The sequence below is a fragment of the Acomys minous genome, assembly GCF_964271855.1.
Source record: "Acomys minous genome assembly, chromosome: 20".
In the NCBI taxonomy this organism is placed as follows: Eukaryota; Metazoa; Chordata; class Mammalia; order Rodentia; family Muridae; genus Acomys; species Acomys minous.
In genome coordinates this window covers 18,183,807-18,203,746 of record NC_140502.1, presented here as the reverse complement: position 1 = coordinate 18,203,746, position 19,940 = coordinate 18,183,807, and the positions used below count along the sequence as shown (strand labels likewise).

General features: G+C 52.6%; 1 protein-coding gene across 3 annotated transcripts in view; it reads left to right on the top strand.

Moving 5' to 3' along the window:
- The first annotated feature begins 4,046 nt into the window (after positions 1 to 4,046).
- Positions 4,047 to 19,940, top strand: part of HIF3A (hypoxia inducible factor 3 subunit alpha) — a 31,063-nt gene continuing 15,169 nt past the window's right edge. Inside the window, exons 1-8 of one of the 3 annotated variants that reach the window (XM_084770755.1) lie at positions 4,047 to 4,115; positions 10,771 to 10,961; positions 13,273 to 13,418; positions 16,053 to 16,137; positions 16,996 to 17,108; positions 17,467 to 17,675; positions 18,639 to 18,745; positions 18,987 to 19,134. In XM_084770755.1, the coding sequence (XP_084626881.1) occupies positions 4,090 to 4,115; positions 10,771 to 10,961; positions 13,273 to 13,418; positions 16,053 to 16,137; positions 16,996 to 17,108; positions 17,467 to 17,675; positions 18,639 to 18,745; positions 18,987 to 19,134 (1,025 nt within the window). In that variant the 5' untranslated portion in view covers positions 4,047 to 4,089. Of the gene's footprint in view, positions 4,116 to 10,371; positions 10,642 to 10,770; positions 10,962 to 13,272; positions 14,229 to 16,052; positions 16,138 to 16,995; positions 17,109 to 17,466; positions 17,676 to 18,638; positions 18,746 to 18,986; positions 19,135 to 19,940 lie in introns of those variants that run through there. The other 2 variants (XM_084770754.1, XM_084770756.1) reach the window with 2 other exon arrangements.

Sequence of the window (19,940 nt, the reverse complement as noted above, 5' to 3'; positions counted from 1 at the left end):
CAAAATGATAGCGACTTGTCGCTGCTCTTAGCCACGAGTCAGAATTAAACAGTTAAAGCCCTGCTGCCGAAGATGCAGAGAAATCGAGCTGAAAGTGATCTGGAAGCTTCTTTACCTGCTAGCTAGTGTTGGAAGGTGATGTACGCAAAGCTAAGGGGGAAAGTTGTCCACGCTCTCACGCCGCCGTGGGCCCCGCACGCGATGATACTGGCGCACAAGGCAAGGCATGCGCACTGGTGTAGCAGTGCCACAAATGTCCCAGGTGTAACCAACTGCTTTCTAATTGGACCTGAGGCCTGATCCACACCAGGGGACTCACACCTGGTACTGTAAACCTGGGCAAAAATCTATAACTAAGGAGGTCCTGGGCCCTTCGAGGGAATCTACCATTGACGGTCTCCTAGATAAGCGTGTGGTCAAACTGCCTTCTAAACATTTCTTTTTTAAAAAAAAATTTATTTATATTTTATGTATACAGTGCTCTTCCTGCATGTACACCTGCAGGCCAGAAGAGGGCATCAGATCACATTATAGATGGTTGTGAGCCACCATGTGGTTGCTAGGAATTGAACTCACGACCTCTGGAAGAGCAGTCAGTGATCCTAGCCACTGAGCCATCTCTTCGGCCCTAAACATTTCTGGTTATAGCCACGGCCTCATGCAGCTCTCAGCCTTGGCCAGGTAAGCGTCGTCTAGAAGAGGCAACAGTGAAAACAGAAATGCATAAGCGGCCAAAGAGCTGGGAATGAGGGACCGTTTAGTGCTCAGACCCAAGCAAGTCATCTCTATCATTTCTCCAAGATCAAGGGAACATCAAAAAAAAAAAAAAAAAGGCAAGAAACATCGATGAAAGGCTATGAGAAGCAGAACACAGGGAAGGGAGCCCCAAAATGCTGTCTTCCGGATGTGGCATGCCATCGCAATCATGAACACACAGAAGTCATGGCCACTTGCACAAGACCTGCCCCCCACGACCTCTTCCCACACACACACACACACACACAAAAAAAAGTATTACAGTTGGAAGGGGGACAGTTGGGAAAGGACTAGGAGTCAGCACGCACAGGGAGGGATAAGAAGAGTTAAACCGGAGCTGGGTGGTGGTGGCACACGCCTTTAACCCCAGCCCTCGGGAGGCAGAGGCAGGCGGATCTCTGTGAGTTCAAGACCAGCCTGGTCTACAAAGGGAGTTCCAAGACAGCCAGGACTACACAGAAAAAACCCTGTCTCAAAGAAACAAAAAAGAAAAGTTAAAAGGAAGCAAGTATGACCCTAATGCAGTGTAAAAAAAAAATGAAACTATTTTAAAAAGTAAGTTACTGGGGCTGGAGAGATGGCTCAGAGGTTAAGAGCACTGATTGTTCTTCCAGAGGTCCTGAGTTCAAGTCCCAGCAACCGCATGGTGGTGATCTGGTGCCCTCTTCTGGCATGCAGGTGTACATGCAGGCAGAGCACGGTATACATAATAATAAACAAACATTTAAAAAAATATAAAATTACTATAATAAAATATAACAAGTCCCTTGCCAACAGAACAATTCCACCATCACATACCCTGTGACCATTGGAGGCTCTCAGAGTAGGTCAGAGAGAAGAGTGAGGCAACAGTATCTTACTACAGTCATGAAAACAGCTTTGCCCTTGGAGAGCAATAGAAAAAAAAAATTCCCCAGAGTACATGCAAATTCTATTCCTGCTCTCTGCCTTCAGTTATTACCTCCAGTCAACTCAGAGCTCCTCAATGACAGCTGCCTTGTCAAACTCTTTTTATTTTTTTTATTTTTTATATATTTATTTATTTGTTTGTTTTTGGTTTTTCAAGACAGGGTCTCTCTGTGTAGCCTTGGCTGTCCTGGACTCACTTTGTAGACCAGGCTGGCCTTGAACTCACAGCAATCCACCTGCCTCTGCCTCCCAAGTGCTGGGACTAAAGGCGTGCGCCACCACGCCCGGCTCAAACTCTTTTTATTATTGTGAAAGATAATATACACATAAGGTAGATGCTCTGTGAGCCAGATTGCTAAAGAGAACAATGGAGCCCAGGCTTGATGGCAGAGCCCCTGCCTAGAATCCCCCAGTGAGGGGCTGGGCCATGGCTCAGTGGTAGAGCCCCTGCCTAGAATCCCCCAGTGAGGGGCTGGGCCGTGGCTCAGTGGTAGAGCCCCTGCCTAGAATCCCCCAGTGAGGGGCTGGGCTGTGGCTCAGTGGTAGAGCCCCTGCCTAGAATCCCCCAGTGAGGGGCTAGGGGTGTGGCTCTACTTGGGTTGGGCCCTAAATTAAACCCTCCATGCTGTAAATGCAATAAAACAATTAAAGAAGAAACTCTCTCCCTTTCCTGACAGATGCAGCAAAGTCCGTAGAGTTGGTCCTCACTGGACTAGGTTGGTCACATGTCTTCCTCAAAGCAATAATCACTGTGACCAAGAAAATACTACAATGATTGGCTCCATTTGGGTTTTGTCTTCTTCCGTGGAGTTGCTGAGAGCAGGGAAATAGTCACCCTTTTGTTCAAATAAAATCGACTGAAGCAAAATTGCATAGGAACTGGGCATGGTGGTACACACTTGTAATCCACTTGGAAGGTAAAGGCAGCAGAATAGAAATGCAAGGCCTTTAATCCGAGCACTCGGGAGGCAGAGGCAGGCGGATCGCTGTGAGTTCGAGGCCAGCCTGGTCTACAAAGTGAGATCAGAACAGTCAAGGCTAACAGAGAAACCTTGTCTCGATAAAAAGAAGAAGAAGAAGAGGAGGAGGAAGGTCCATGCTTGCTATGTAGTGAGTTCAAGGCCAGTCTGGTTTACATGAGACCCTGTCTCAAAAAAGAAAAAAAAAATAGAGGAAGACGAAGGAAGGAGAAGAGAAGAGGAAGATTAAGGAGAAGTGGACGGAGGAGGAGCAGGCAGCTGAGTAGTTTCCTGGGTTGAGGTGGGGAGCCATGCGGATTTCCAGAGGAAAATCATTCTTTTTAAATTAGTTTTAACATGTATGTGCGTGTGGGGCGGGAGGTCAAAGGACGATTTTCTGGAGTTTGTTTTCTCGGGTCCTAGGATTTGAACGCTGGTTCTGGGGCTTGGCAGCAAGCGCCTCTCACCCCTGAAGCAACCCTCTACCCTGAAGGGAGAACACTCTAAGGGGGACGTGCAGCGTGTGTGTGCACACGTCCTGAGATGGAGGTTGCCCGATAATGCAAAAATAGTAAAGCCCGTTTCTGCCGCAGTGTAGAGTGTACCCAAGCTCCTGCACTCCTGTCAAACTAGTGTGTCCCACCCCTCCCCCTCCAACCCACACAGGAACTTCCTTCCTTACCCAGATGTACTGCCCTTCCACCTGTCCATGGTCACTCCGCACGTTTCTCCCGTCCGTTCTGTGTTCCCTTCACAAGTGGGTGTGATGGAGCTAAAAGCATATTTACTTGACAGAAGCTTAATTATTCATCCACAGGAACCTGCACAGGGAGTTAAGAGAGGCCACGGGGTCAGGGTTGGGTGGTGACGGGTGGACGAGGAGGGACAGGGGAGGCGGGGTCCAGAGTGGGACCACACAGAGGTGGGACATGGGGTATGCCTAAGCGAGGGGTTTGCGGCACGCGGGTGGAGTTGAGAGTTCGGGGTGGAGAGAAGCGGGGACCTGGTACATTAAGAAAAGGACAGAGGGAAAAAAGGGGGGGGGGGGTTGTCGGGTGGAGAACGGGAGTGGAGGGGACGGACGGTAGCTGGACCGAGGGAGAGAGACCGAGGTGGGAGCCGGACTGCAGAGAACGGAATGAATCGGATGGTTCCGTAGGAATGGGAGTTCAGAGACGGGAGGAAAATCACGCCCTGCGGGCTCCGGCAGTGCTAAGGAAGTCTGCGGCAGGGGCGTGGCTGGGGGTGTGTGTTACTCTGGATTCCCCCACCCCTTGGAGTTCCAAGTCTTGTCTTTTTAGTCCCGCCTCCTCCTCGGGAGTAACAAGCCTACCTTCCAATCAGAGCCGCGGGCTGGGCAAGGAGCAGCCAATGGAGTGGCAGGGGCGGAGCTGGGGAGGGGGCTCACACGGCCAGGGGAGGGGGCTCCGGGCACCGAGGGCTCTGGAACTGCGAAGGGCGAGCCATGGCGTTGGGGCTGCAGCGCGTGAGGTACAGGGCTTCGGGAATAGGTTAATGGGGGACTGGGGGGCTCTCCTTGCTGGAGTTTGGGGGAACCCCTCATCTGTGGGGTGTGGCTGAAGTTGAGGACAGCCTGGGGCGCGTGACTGGGAGCACATCCCCGACGCACCGTCCACTCTAGAGGGCTGAAGGGGATCTGGGATTTACCTCCAGAGCTCTGGCTGTCCCGCCCCCCTACCCTGAACCGGCTTTGGGGGTTGTGAGCTGCGATTTCCTGATATATTTCCATCTGGCTGGGCTTCAAACTCCAAGTTCCTATGGATTGGAGGTGGTTGCGTTTGAGCGGTGGCTTCTCTTCCGAGAAAGGCTGAACTCCAAGCCTGAACTGAGCCTGTCTTGGCCGGCTAACTCTTTGTAATGGCAAAAAAAAAAGGGGGGGGGGGATTCCCCCAAAGTGAGGTTCCCCAGACACAGGGGGAGTCCCTGAAAAAGACTCCACTTCTGAGTTCCAGGCTAGAGGTTACTTTTATCATGCCCTTCCTAACAACCCCCCCCCCAAGTTTCCAGTTGCCCTAGAAATGACCAGAGAGAATTTCTCCTTAGAAACTGTGTGGGACCCAACCAAGGAGTGGTGCCTGGAGGGAAGGGGTTCGCTCCTGTAAAAAATCAGCGCTGGGAAAGTTATAGGAGAATAAGAGAGAGAGAGAGATAACTTGCCTCAAAAAGCAGAAATTTAAAAAAAAAAAAAAAAAAGTAGGGTCCCGTGGTAACGAACGCCTTGAATCTCAGCAGCACTCAGGAGGCAGAAGCAGGTGGATCGCTGTGAGTTCGAGGCCAGCCTGGTCTACAAAGCGAGTCCAGGGCAGCCAAGGCTACACAGAGAAACCCTGTCTTGAAAAACCAAAACCAAACAAACAAAAAAAAGAGTAGGGTCATCCCCTTTTCATTACCAACGGAACAAGCCTGACCCACTTCCCAAAGCGTGGTTCTGTGTCTCATTCATCTGCCCCCACCCACTGTGTAATTGAGGGGAGGAGGGCCCCACCCAAACCTTATTTGAGGGACATCCTTAGGAGAGATGCCCTTGGGTGATCAAGCGAGGGAGGCAGCGCCCTCCAGTGGCCGGACCCAGCTGGGGTCGTCCTAGGAAGAGGTGGGCTCTGTCTTCACCTCGCAACAGGTGCTAATGGCTTTGGGACCATGGGCTGTGGACCTCATTTGGCCAGGTTGCCACAGGAGACCCCAGAAAATTTCCCTAGACTCCTTGGCGCGTTCCGTGTGTAAACTGAGGCAATTCCTCGAGCCTCACCTCGGTCCCTCCCTGGCTTCCTAGGTCTGACTGGTTTTCTGTCCACCCTGTTTTTACCCCCACCTAAACCCACCCAGGCTCCTCTTCTCTATCCCACCCCCTCTAGGCCACCCTTGGCACTGCCCGTCACAGCGCTCCCTTACGGTTGTATGAGGGGCCCCTCCTAACTAAAACTAGGGTGCTCCCCCCTCGACAGCCAAAGCCAGCCCTTTCCTGTGGTGTCATCCCTCGCCGGCGCCGCCGCCGCACACCCACTCGTAACTCGCACCCGCCTCCCCGCTGAGCTCCGGTCCCCTCCTGCACCCCCAGCATGGCACTTGGCATCAAAGGGGGCTTGGGTGATGGTGAGTGGGTTCCCTCCGGTGCCCCCCCCCCCGTGCGTCCCCTCCTTTCTTCAGGCTTTTACCTCCCCGCTATCTCACCCTTTGTGGGGGGTGGGGGAGGAGGCAGGGGCTACTCCTAGGAAATCCAGAATAAGTACACTGCCCTGGGTACGCACCTGAAAGCAGGGTTTCCCGGGGGGGGGGGGGGGGCGGGGAATATATATATAAATAGGACCAATGACTGGCACCCCAACTGAATAAGAACTAGTTGGACCAAGGTCAGAGAGACTCCCCCATTGGCCCCTACCTCCAGGCCTTTCTCCACGCCAAACCATGCCCTTCCTGCCTGGCCTCTTAGGGCACCTCCAGGCGGTACCAAAGGGGTCTTGGCTTTACCTCCTCCCCCCCCCCACCTCAAATCTTCTACAGTTTTTTCAAGCCAGGCCCCCCACTCACTACCCAGCTGGGAGTCAGAGGGAAGCCCATGCTGTGAGAAAGGGACTCTCTTAATTCCCTAAGCCTTTCACGGTATGGAAGACATGAGGTCTTTTCTCTCTTGGCTAAGAGGCCACTGGGCCCCCGAGTTCCCCCTTCCCAGGCCTCACCCTGGGCCTCTCGGCCCCACCCTCTGTTCTCAGCTAGAACACGGAGTAAAGGTGGCACCGTTCCAGGCGCACGTCCCAGGCTGGGCACACTGCCAAGGGGTTGGACCAAAGAGCTGGGCCAGCTAGGGAGATCTGCCCCCCACCCCCACCCCCCACGCCTCGGTGCCGGTGGACGGGACAAGAGGAAAGGACTTAGGCCACCAGGCAGAAAGAAAGGAACAGGCTGGGCTCCCTTAGGTGGTGGACACACCCTCCTGAAGAACACAGGCTCCGAAAGCCAGGGTTCAAATCCCCAAGCTCCCACTTCCTGGCTTATGTGAGATCTTGGCCCAGGGATTTCCCTCCCTTGGATAATGGGAGTGAGTCAACACACACACACACACACACACACACACACACACACACACCACATACACACACTGAGGTGGTGGAAGTCAACAAACCAGGCTCTCCTAGAGATCACTGTGTGGCCTTAGGCAATTTCTCTCACCTCTCTAGTGGCTTCCTAAGCCGGAAGACAATCATGGGTATAAGGTATAAGGTGGGTACGAGGCTTAACTAAGAAGCAGCTGAGCAGGGCTGACTGGACTAGGGATGAGCGGCTAGGGATCTCCGCCTGAGCCGCACAGGCCCAGCTGTGTCACTGCTCTGAACCTCAGGCTCTGCCTGAGACAAGCTAACCTCCAACTCACTTCATTTGTGCGTGACCACAAACCCCTGCCCCTCCTGCCCTGACCTCCTTAGTGCTAGGAATCACAAGCGGGTACCACCACACCCTGTGTATGAAAAGCTGCTAGGCAAATGTTTCACCAACTGAGCTACATACCTCAGGCCCCGTTTCTACCTTTAAAAAAAAAATTTTTTTTTTCCATGTGGGCCAGGCGGTGGTGGTGCCCACACCTTTAATCTCAGCACTCGGGAGATAGAGGCAGGTGGATCGCTGTGAGTTCGAGGCCAGCCTGGTCTACAAAGTGAGTCCAGGACAGCCAAGGCTACACAGGTGAAAAGAAAGAAAGAAAGAAATGCCGGGCGTGGTGGCGCACGCCTTTAATCCTAGCACTCGGGAGGCAGAGGCAGGCGGATCGCTGTGAGTTCGAGGCCAGCCTGGACTACAAAAGCGAGTCTAGGGCAGCTAGGGCTACACAGAGAAACCCTGTCTTGAAAAACCAAAAAAAAAAAAAAAAAAAAAAAAGAAAGAAAGAAAGAAAGAAAGGAAGGAAGGAAGGAAGGAAGAAAGAAAGAAAGAGAGAGAAAAGAAAAAAACCTGTCTCGAAAAACAAACAAAACAAAATTGCATGTTTATTTATTTCTGTACCTGTGTGTATAGGGGAGGGGGTGTGCGGGCTTGCCTTTGCGCGTGCGTGAAGGTCAGAGGACACTTCACAGGGGTCAGATCCCTCCTCCCCCAGGATGTGAGTTCCAGGGATTGAACCCAGGGTCAGGTGTGGCCCGGTTTCTATCTTCTCAAAAGGGAGCTATTCCCTCCTGTCCGGTAGGGGTCGCTGTAAGGCAGGAACGCGGTCTCTAAGTCTCTAAACGTGCAGCACCCACCACTGCTCTTTCCTTCCTCCGAGGTGTTTGTGGGAAAAGCTGGGCATGTAATCACACACCCATAATCATACACACACATACTTGCGTGCGTGCGTGCGTGCGTGCGTGCGTGCGTGCGTGCGTGCGTGCGTGACTAACGGCAGGCATGTAATTGCACATTCAGAGGCCCATAGCTTCCGCCTGTCATTACCGCCACTAGCCAATCAATCGCCAAGCCTTGCTTCCTATGACATGTATTAACTTACTTAATCTTCAATCCACTAGAGAAATCCATCATGACGAGGCAATCTCGTGAGCCTAGCACTCAAGAGAAGAGGCTGAGGCAGGAGGATCATGAGTTTGGAGCCTGTCTGAGCTACACCTCACCCGCCCTTCCTCCCTCACCCCCTCCCCCAAAAAACAAACAAACAAACAAAAATCACCCTTTGAGGAGCTGGGGGCTATTACTGTGCCCAGGGAGGTTAAGCGACCTGCCCAGAGTCACACAGCTAAATGAGCAACGGCCGCAATGTTGTCAGAACTGGAACTCTGACCCGGAACAGGCAGCCCCCACTCTGTTGCACTGAGAGGCCAGAAAAAGCCAAGCGAGAGGCCCAGACTTCCGGTCAGAACATCCGGAGAGCAGACTTGAGAGGGAAGGAGGGTCCCTCTACAGCCACCAGCTGGCTCCGTCTATGGAGAAAGAAACTGCCACCCTAGCCTTGGAGAGTAAGATTACAGAGAGCTCAGCTGCCTGGGAGGTGGGGCGCCGCCCCCCCCCCGCCCCCGCCCCCATTCCCCTCCCCACCTCCCTCTCTCACTCTCTCGGTTCCCTCTGTCCCAGGGCCCCCAGCTCAGGGCGGCCCGCCCACCCCCCACCCTCTGGGCAGGAAGACAAACAGGGCTGGAACAGTACAGTACAGGACGGAATGTCCTCTGGGCAGGCAGGACAGAGGCCCCTGCCCCCACCAGCCAAGAGGGAGTTCATGGGGGCGCCCTCTTGGCTCCTCCAATACTAGGCCAGCCTGCCCCCTTCCGGGCCTCTCACCGCCTCGCACTAATGGCTCCCCCACCCCCGCATCCAGACTAGAACATTTTTGTAGCCCTCCCACCCCACAGAAGTGGCCTCTGCTGCCTCAATTAAAGACTTTGAGGAATGAGCAACCTCCTTACTATCCCAGAGTCGGCTTCCTGGCGGTAACTCACACGGGGTTGGTTGGAGAATGGCTTGAAAATTTAGGAGCGTCCCTGACCAGCCTTTGCCAGGTGCTGGTTCTGTGACCACGTCTTGGGGGCAATGACTTCACCTTTCGGAGCCTCCCCTTTGCAAAGTGGGTTTAAAATTCGCCCCCTCCGCCGTTGAGGCCAGGCATGGTGACATGCCTCTAGATTTGGAATCCGAGCACTCAAGAGGTGGAGGCAAAATCAGAAACCTAGGATCATTCCCTGCCTTGGGCTACCTAAAGACCCTGTCTCAAATAATAACCGGGTGCGGTGGTACACACCTTTAATCTCAGCTCTCGGAAGGCAGAGACGGTGGATTTCTGAGTTCCAGGACAGCCAGGGCTACACAGAGAAACCTTGTCTCGACAAATCAAATAAATGCATACATAAAAATAAATAATAGTAGTAGTAATAATAATAAAGTCCCCTTTGAAATCAAATAAATACATACATAAAAATAAATAATAGTAGCAATAATAATAATAATAATAATAATAATATCCCCCTCTGGCCTCCCGAGGGTCAGATGAATGCTCAGTCACAATGTGTGACAAACACATAGGGCTGATCAACTACTGTCTTATGGGTTAGAAATATTGTAAGCATCACTAATGCTGAATATAAGACTAGATACAATAAACCTTTTTTTTTAACACTCAAAAACAAACATGAGTGTAGTGTAGAGAGGTCCATGCCTATAATCCTGGCACTCATGGGCTGGCAGCACAAGGATCAGACATTTATGACCAGCCTGAGTTACACAGGGAGACCCTGTCAAATAGACTTTGGGGTCATATAAACATCAAGTTTAGGGTTTTGTTTGGCTAGTTGCTTGTTTGTTTTTGAGACAGGGTCTCTGACTAGCCTGGACCTGATTTATGTAGACTAGGCTGGCCTGGAATTCAGAAATCTGCCTCCCAAGTGCTGGGATTAAAGGCTTGCGCCACTATATCCGGAGTTTTAAGTGGGTTTGGTACTTGGTGAGGGAAAATAACCTAATAGTAAAAAGGGGTAATTGATACATACTAATATTACTGAGTTCTCTCTCTCTCTCTCTCTCTCTCTCTCTCTCTCTCTCTCTCTCTCTCTCTCTCTCTCTCTCTCTCTCTTTCTCTCTCTCTCACACACACACACACACACACACACATACACTCGGAAAAGTCAGGCATTTGGAGTGTATTAAAGGGTAGAGGTGCTGGGCAGAACTCAGGGGTTGGTTTGCTGTGTCACACTTGGTGGGGCCCTGCCCCCTTGAAGGCCCCTTTGGTGAGTCCTTAGACTTTGAGATATCTCTGTCGGCTGACGACAAACCCCGGAGGGAAGCGGGCCTGGGAGGCTTCGCGTTTTCAGTGCCGCATCTCTTCTATTGGACTCCGGCCAGCTCTACCACCCCCTCCCACAGGGAGGCCTCCCTGTCCCCCTAAGGCGGTGTCTCTAGCTCGGGAAATGAGCTACACTACAGCTAAGTCCCCGGAGAGGACAGAGGGCCTTAGACACACATCTTGGGGGAGAAGCCTGAAGCGAGGTCCTGCAGGGTGGGGCCACATGGACTGGGACCAAGACAGGTAAAATTTGGGGCAAGCAGAAGGGAATCCAAGGGGAGGAGAAGATGCCAGGCCCAGAGATGTCGCCGGAACCCCAAGTGGAGGAGGTGTCCCACGTACAATTTGTCACGGGCAACTTCCTTTCCACAGGTCGAGCACCGAGCTGCGGAAGGAGAAGTCGCGGGATGCGGCACGCAGCCGGCGCAGCCAGGAGACGGAGGTGCTGTACCAGCTGGCTCACACGCTGCCCTTTGCGCGGGGCGTCAGCGCGCACCTGGACAAGGCCTCCATCATGCGCCTCACCATCAGCTACCTGCGCATGCACCGCCTCTGCGCTGCAGGTGAGCCGGAACGCCCCGCCTCTCACGCTGCCCTGGGTGGAGGCCCCGCCCCCCGGAAGCCTTTCCCGCCTCCCTGGCCATGGAATCAGGGCTCTTGGCCACCCAGCCCCTTCGAGTGACAGACCATAGAAACACTTGGTTCAGGAAGAGAGATTCCCCCATCGCCCCCGCCTTTGGGAGGCCCCACCCTTTAGAATCTAAGGAAGGCCCCTTGAGGCATCAGGCTTGGTGTGTGTGTATATATATATATATATTTTGTTGTTGTTGTTGTTGTTGTTGTTGGTTGGTTGGCTGGGTTTTTGGTTTGCTTTTGAGACAGGATGTCACTGTGCAGCTCTGACAGGCCAGGCCTGGAACGTGCTATGTAGACCAAGCTGGCCTGGAGCACACACAGATCTGCCAGGGCCTCTACTCACCCGTCCCCACCCACCAACTCACCCTGCTGGGATTAAAAGATTACGCCACCACATCAGCAATTTATGTGTTTCTTTTCTTTTTTGCCATAGTGGAGATTGAGCCCAAATCCAAGGAGCAATGCATTGCCCAAGCACTCCACCACTGAGCCACACCCCAGCCCCTCACTGGGGGATTCTAGGCAGGGGCTCTACCACTGAGCCACACCCACAGCCCCTCACTGGGGGATTCTAGGCAGGGCCTCTACCACTGAGCCACGCCCCCAGCCCCTCACTGGGGGATTCTAGGCAGGGCCTCTACCACTGAACCACACCCCCAGCCCCTCACTGGGGGATTCTAGGCAGGGGCTCTACCACTGAGCCACGCCCCCAGCCCCTCACTGGGGGATTCTAGGCAGGGGCTCTACCACTGAACCACACCCCCAGCCCCTCACTGGGGGATTCTAGGCAGGGCCTCTACCACTGAGCCACACCCCCAGCCCCTCACTGGGGGATTCTAGGCAGGGGCTCTACCACTGAGCCATGCCCCCAGCCCCTCACTGGGGGATTCTAGGCAGGGGCTCTACCACTGAGCTACACCCACAGCCACTCACTGGGGGATTCTAGGCAGGGGCTCTACCACTGAGCCACACCCCCAGCCCCTCACTGGGGGATTCTAGGCAGGGGCTCTACCACTGAGCCACGCCCCCAGCCCCTCACTGGGGGATTCTAGGCAGGGGCTCTACCGCTGAACTACATACCCAGCCCTCTTTTTACTGTTTTATTTTGACATAGGGTCTTACTAAGTTGTTCAAAGTGGCCTTGAACTGGCTTGGTAGGCCAAGCAAGACTTGAATTTTTCATCCTCTGCCTCAGCTTCACACAGTGACCAGGCTCAGCTACTCCTTGCCCACCCCAGGAAGCTTTACAACCTTTTCTTCTTTTTTCCCTCAAAATTTGTTGAAAGTCTCTCTTCATCCTCTTCCCTCTCCTCTAGTTCTATTTCTTATTCTCTTGGCAGCCACACAAAGAAGCGATTACACTCTCCCCACCCCTACCTACACACACACACACACACACATGCACACACACACATATACACACATATACACACATACATACACACACACATACACACATACATACACACACACATACACACATGCATACACACACATACACACACACCTACCTTAGAATCCTAGAAACTTGGCACGCTTTTATTGTGGAGGCTCTGCCCGATAAATTCCCTTACCCTATAGAATTCTGGGAGAGACTTTGCCTCTTTAGAATTCTGTCAGTTGCCAGGCATGGTGGCGCACACCTTTAATCCCCACACTCAGGAGGCAAAGGCTGTGAGTTCAAGGCCAGCCTGGTCTACGGAGTGAGTTCCAGGACAGCTAGAGCTGTTACACAGAGAAACCCTATCTCGAAAAACCCAAAAAATAAAAAAATTTAAAAAAAGAGTTCTGTCAATTGTCCTCTGACCTCCCCGTGCACAGGAAACAGCCAGACAAGCAAATGAAATGAAATGGAATTCTGGAATTCTGTCTTCTGGCAAGCCATCCATATCCTCCCCCAATGAATTCTAGAAAACTCACGCACAACTCTGGAGCGAGTTTGTGGTCACCAGGCCACTTTGAATTGCAGCTCCTCAGAGTTCAGTCTTAGCTTCTTTGGGAGAGTCTGTCCCATCTGGGAGTCCATGTTCCTGTTTCCAAAGCTTAGCGGCGCCTTGCTTTCTCCCTTGGGACTTCAAGGCCCCTAGAATTTCCTCCCACTGACCTGGGCGTTTCTATGACTTCATCTGGTTGAGAAAAGACAGAGGGGAAGGTAGCTAGAGTAGACGCATGACCTGACCACAGCTGCCCCATCCTCCCCCCCTCCCTCCCCCCCCCCCCCCGCGGCTTGGACACCAGGGGAGTGGAACCAGGTGGCGACAGGGGGAGAGCCGCTGGACGCCTGCTACCTGAAGGCCCTTGAGGGCTTCGTCATGGTGCTCACCGCCGAGGGAGACATGGCTTACCTGTCGGAAAACGTCAGCAAGCACCTGGGCCTCAGTCAGGTGAGCTGCCTGCTCTGTTCCTGCCCTACCTCCCTGCCCCCCACCCACCACTTCTGATGCAGGGGAAGAGGGGGAGGGGGGGGAGGGGTGACTCATGACAGTGGTTTCCCTCACAATCTTAGTTCTTCCTTTGAGGGCACAAGAAAGGAGCCAGGGCGGTGGTGGCGCACGCCTTTCATCCCAGCACTCGGGAGGCAGAGGCAGGCGGATCGCTGTGAGTTCAAGGCCAGCCTGGTCTACGAAGCGAGTCCAGGACAGCCAGGGCTACACAGAGAAACCCTGTCTCGAAAAACCAAGAGAAAAAGAAAAAGAAAGAAAGAAAGAAAGAAAGAAAGGCAATAGACTTAGAAAGATTAGACATTAGGGGATCAGCAGAGAGTGGACACCAGTCTCAGGCAGGAGAAGAGGAGGTGGGCAAGACATTTTGGGGACTAGAACTAACGTTAATTCATCCTTAAAGTAATCCTTGTGTGAGAAAGTCTGTGTTCTTTTTTTCTCTTTCATGTAAATGGCTGTGCAGTGGACCTCTGTTCCTCCTCCCTGATACATAACCCCACTCCCGGTACCAATTTCTCTGTGAGTGTGAGCTCTCAGAGTCAGTGACTGCCCCAAAATGCCAAACTCTAAAGTGGTAGAGCCAACCATCAAACCCTAGCTACACGTGTTATTGGAAGAACGATGTGTCCTCTAGACACCAATGGGTTGGATCCCACTGTGGGCACCTTTCCATCTGTGTCCCTCTCCCTCCCACTACCAAGCCCACTTCCTAAACTGAAACGACAGACAGATTCTTGGACCTGCCCAGGAGGTGTGAGTTAGGGCCTTTTGCCTTTGTAACTCCTGTTTTTATTTTTGTTTTTTATTACTGGTAAAGGATTTATTTGTCTATTTTATGTGTATGTGGGGGGGAGGGGGGGCGGCCCTGAGTGTGTGTGTGTGTGTGCATGTGTATGTGTGTGTGTTCACGAGTGCACGTGTGTACATGTGTGTGTACGTGCAGTGCGTGCATTGTGGGTAGATCTTGAATATACAAGTGTGTGTCACGTGCATTGCAGGTGCGCTCAGAGACTGGAAGAGGGCATTGGATTCCCTGGAACTGGAGTTACAGGCAGTTGTGAGCCACCTGCCTGATATGGGTCCTGGGAATTGAACCCAGGTCCTCTGTAAGAGCAGCGAGCGCTCTTAACTAAGGACCTATCTCTCTTGCTTCACCCCCCTCTTTTTTTTTTTTGGAAACAGGGTCTTACTATGTAGCCCTAGCTTGCCCAGAACTCCATATGTAGATCAGGCTGGCCTGGAACTCTCAGAGATCGACCTGGTTCTGCCTCCTGAGTGTTGGGATTAAAGGCATGGGTCACCCCTACTCTGCACAACAACCATTTTTAAAGAATTCTCTGCCTGGCAGATCTCTGTGAGTTTGAGGCCAGCTTGGTATACAAAGTGAGTCTAGGACAGCCAGGGCTACATAGAGAAACCCTGTCTCAAAAAAAAAAAAAGAAAGAAAGAAAAAAGAAAAAGAAAAGAAAAGAAAGAAAGAAAAGAAAAAAGAAAAAAAGAAAAGAAAAAAGTCTCTTACTCTGGAGAGCTGCAGACTTACTTCAGTTGCTTTGTTGAAGACCCCCCTCCCCCACTCCCCACCCTTATACCCCCCACCCCATTGACACAGCATCTCATATAGCCCAGGCTAGCCTCAAACCCACTATGGAGCAAAGGATGACCGTGAACTTCTGATCCTCCTGCCTCCATGTTCCCACTTCTGGGATTATAGGCACTTGACACAATGCCCAGATGCTGGGTCTGGTGTCCCATCCAGGGCCTGGTATGCAAGCACTCTACCAACTTAGCCGTATCTCCAGCTCAACAGTTTTGTTCAAATGTCACCTCCTCAAAGAAACTATTCAGGGCACTGTTCTTAAATTAGTCTCATTATGTGACCATACCAAGAAGGATATACGCGTACACACACACACACACACACACACCTCCTCCTCCGCATCATCCAGGCGATGGTAGCTCATGCCTTTAATCTCAGCATTTAGGAGGCAGAGGCAGGAGGATCTCTGTGAGTTTGAGGCCAGCCTTGTCTACAGAGAGAGTGGGACAGCTAGAGCTGTTACACAGAGAAACCCTCTCTCGAAAAACCAAAAAAAACCCCAACAACAACAAAAACCACCTCCTCCGCCCCCCTGCAAGTGAGCTCTGAAAGGCAAGGATCCATCTATGATCTGTCCAATCATTTAGAAAGGGTCCAAGTAGGACTGGGAGAGATGGCTCAGAGGTTAAGAGGACTGCCCTGCTCTTCCAAAGGCCTTGAGTTCAATTCCCAGCAATGACATGGTGGCTCACAAACATCTATAATGAGATCTGGCGCCCTCTTCTGGCAGGGAGGTGTACATGCAGGCAGAGCACTGTATACATAACAAATAAATTTTTTTTTAAAAGAAGGGATCCGACTAAATATTAAGTGCTGATAAATGGTTAATGAGTGAATGAGTGACGGAGGAGGCTGATGGCATCACCCACACTCCTGATTTGGGGCAGAAGTGATAGCAGAAACAGGAGGAACCCAGGGGTCCTATTAAATGTGTTTTCTCTCCCCTGCACACTCTACCCCACCCCCTACCCATCCCCCAGCTGGAGCTCATCGGACACAGTATCTTTGATTTTATCCATCCCTGCGACCAAGAAGAACTCCAGGACGCGCTGACCCCCAGGCCAAGTGAGTGCCCATCTTTCAGGGTGGGAAACTGACCCAGGCCGCCGCTCCCTGGTCTGGAACATCTGCATCGAGAAAAGTGGGGAGAACTAGCTACAACATGGGACACCCTTTCCTGGGGGGCTCTCTTTTCTGGGACTCCCTTTCCTGGGGGATCCTTTCCCCAGGGGATCCCTTTCCTAGGAATCTCTTTCCCAGGGGCTTCTTTTCCCGGGGGCTCCCTTTCCTGGGGGCTCCCTTTCCGGGGCTCCCTTTCCTTGGGGGATCCCTTCCCTGGTTCCCTATCCCAAATCTGGGGATGAGGCTGGGGAAACTTTAAAATTTTGTTTTTGCCAGAGGTAGTGGCACACACCAGCACTCAAGAGGCAGAGGCAGGTGGATCACTGCGAGTTCAAGGCTAGCCTGGTCTACAGAGTGAGTTCCAGGACAGCTAGGACTACATAGTGAGGCCCTGTCTCAAAAACAAAAAAACAGGTCGAGGCGGGCGTGGTGGCTCACGCCTGCCTTTAACACCTGCACTCCGGAGGCAGAGGCAGGTGGATCACTGCGACTTCAAGGCCAGCCTGGTCTACAGAATGAGTCCAGGATAGCCAAGGCTAGAGAAACCCTGTCTCAAAAAAAAAAAAAAAGAGTTTATTTTATTGTAAGTGGGGGAGGGAGGGAGGCGTGGGGGATGACTATACATGACGTCAGAGGCCAGAAGTGAGTTTTGGAGTTACAGATGGTTGTGAGCATAGATTCTGGGACCCAAACTCGGATCCTCTAAAAGAGTAGTACCCTCTCGTAACGGCTAAGCTGTCTCTGAGACTGGGAGACTTCAACGATTACTTAGTGGCCTGTCCCTTCTCCGTGTCTTGTCAGCCCTGTCCAAGAAGAAGCTAGAAGCCCCCACAGAGCGCCACTTTTCCTTGCGTATGAAGAGCACACTCACCAGCAGGGGGCGCACGCTCAACCTCAAAGCTGCCACTTGGAAGGTGGGCTGGACGTGGTCTCAGTGGGGTGGGGTCAGGCCCCTGAAAGCCTCCCTCCCTATTGGATCTGGGGTCTCCCAGGCTCAAGCTGAGTCCAGTAAGGCATTAGAGCACCTAGGAAATGGAATATCCCCGGGGCCAGGCTGTGAGGATGAAAAGGCTCTCAGCCTTCTGAATTAAGTCCCAAGTTTCCCTGAGGGTTGGAGTGAAGATCCCGGAGCTCCTCGCAACTTTCAAGAATAATGAAGAATCCTTTCTCACCAGTTCCCTATGGGACCCAGACACAGGCCTCCCAAACCGCGTGGGTAGCCCAGGGCTAAGATGGGTATTCACAACACCCCCCCACCTTCACTGCTCCAAGGTGCTGTACTGCTCAGGACATATGAGGGCCTACAAGCCCCCTGCACAGACTTCCCCTGCCGGGAGCCCTCGCTCCGAGCCTCCCCTGCAATGCCTGGTGCTTATCTGTGAAGCCATCCCCCACCCAGCCAGTCTGGAGCCCCCCCTGGGCAGAGGGGCGTTTCTCAGTCGCCACAGCCTGGACATGAAGTTCACGTACTGCGATGAGAGGTGGGCAGTGGCTTTGTGCGGCACCACACCCAGCCAACATCTCCTCTCATTGGTTCTGCCCAAGTCTCTCTCTCTCTCTCTCTCTCTCTCTCTCTCTCTCTCTCTCTCTCTCTCTCTCTCTCTCTCTCTCTCTCTCTCCCTCTCCCTCTCTCTCTCTCTCTCTCTCTCCTCACCCCCACATTCTTTCTTTATCTCCTTTCCTCCTTCCCTCCCTCCCCCTCTCTGTCTTCAGCTGTGTCTCTGTCCCTGTAACCACTGAGCCACGCCCCCAGCCCCTCGCTGGGGGATTCTAGGCAGGGGCTCTACCACTGAGCCACACCCCCAGCCCCTCACTGGGGGATTCTAGGCAGGGGCTCTACCACTGAGCCACGCCTCCAGCCCCTCACTGGGGGATTCTAGGCAGGGGCTCTACCACTGAGCCACGCCTCCAGCCCCTCACTGGGGGATTCTAAGCAGATGCTCTACCACTGAGCCACACCCCAGCCCCTCACTGGGGGATTCTAAGCAGATGCTCTACCACTGAGCCAAACCCCCAGCCTCTCACTAGGGGATTCTAGGCAGGACCTCTACCACTGAGCCAAACCTCCAGCCCCTCACTGGGGGATTCTAGGCAGGGGCTCTACCACTGACCCATGCCCCCAGCCCCTCACTGGGGGATTCTAGGCAGGGGCTCTACCACTGAGCCACACCCCCAGCTCCTCACTGGGAGATATTAGGCTCTACCACTAAGCCATGCCCTGAGCCCTTTGTTTTTTGGGATAGAACCTTGTTGTATCCCAAGCCTCAAATTCACAAGCCTGCCTCAGCGTCCTGAGCTGCCACCCTCTATTTTCTTTATCTATTTCTTACCCTCCTCTTGCCTTTTTGTTGCTGCCTATCTCTCATCTTGCCGGGGTTGTCTGTGACGTCTGCCCCCTGCCCTCCGTCTGGACCTTGACCGGCACCTCTTCATTTTACCCCCAGGATCGCAGAAGTCGCTGGCTACAGCCCTGATGACCTCATTGGATGTTCTGCCTATGAATATATCCACGCCCTGGACTCTGATGCAGTCAGCAGGAGCATCCACACGTGTACGTCACCAACGTGTCCCCTGGCCAGGGCAAGCTGCTGCATGGCCTCTGCTGACAGCAATTCCTGGTCCCCTGAGCAAAAAGCCCAGGGCTTTGTGGGACTCCTGTCTCCCCCTGAACCCCTTGCACAGCCCGCAGAACTTCTACCTTTCTGTGACCCATTCGTAATCCCAGCTTTCCTGAGCTTTGTGTCCCCAGGTGTCCCTGCTTTGGCCCTGACCCCTAACCACCCTCTCCACAGTGCTGAGCAAGGGCCAGGCAGTGACGGGGCAGTATCGCTTCCTGGCCCGGACCGGAGGCTATCTGTGGACTCAGACTCAGGCAACAGTGGTGTCAGGGGGGCGGGGCCCCCAATCTGAAAGTATCATCTGCGTCCACTTTTTGATCAGGTGAGCAGAAAAGTGTAAGGTAACTCTGTGTGTGTGTGTGTGTGTGTGTGTGTGTATTACACAGGCAGACCTATGTGTTATGCATGCATATGTGCTTGTATGTGCTATATGTAGAACACATATGGTCATACGAATATACATGTGTGTCCGTGTCCATATGGGTACTTTTTGGTGCTTTATTGTTTTGCTGTTGTTTGTTTTGTTTTTGTTTTGAGACAGAGTTTCCCTGTGTAGCCTTGGCTGCCCTGGAACTGACTCTGTAGACCAGGCTGTCCTTGAACTCAGAGATCTACCTGCCTCTGCCTCCTGAGTGCTGGGATTAAAGGGGTGTGCCACCACTACCAGGCTGCTAATTTTAAATTTTAATTTAAAAAAAATTTTTTTTTATTCCCAGCACTCGGGAGGCAGAGACAGGCGTATCGCTGTGAGTTCAAGGCCAGCCTGGTCTACAGAGTGATCCCAGGACAGTCAAGGCTACACAGAGAAACCCGTCTAAAAAAAAAAAAAACCTTTGGACCCTTTGGAGACAGGACCTAACTATGTAGTCTCAGCTATCTTGGAACTTTATGTAGACCAGGATGGCTTCCAACTCACAGACATATACTTACCTCTGCTCCCAAATGTTAGGATTAAAGATGTGCACTACCAGGGCCCTTTGCTAATTTTGTAAAAATTTTATTGGTATTTTGATAGGGTCTCTCATGTAGGCTAGGCTGGCCCCAAAACTCACTTTGTAGCTGAGGATGACCTTGAAGTCCTAATCTTCCTGTCCCAAGTACTGGGATTCCTGGCAGATACCACAATAC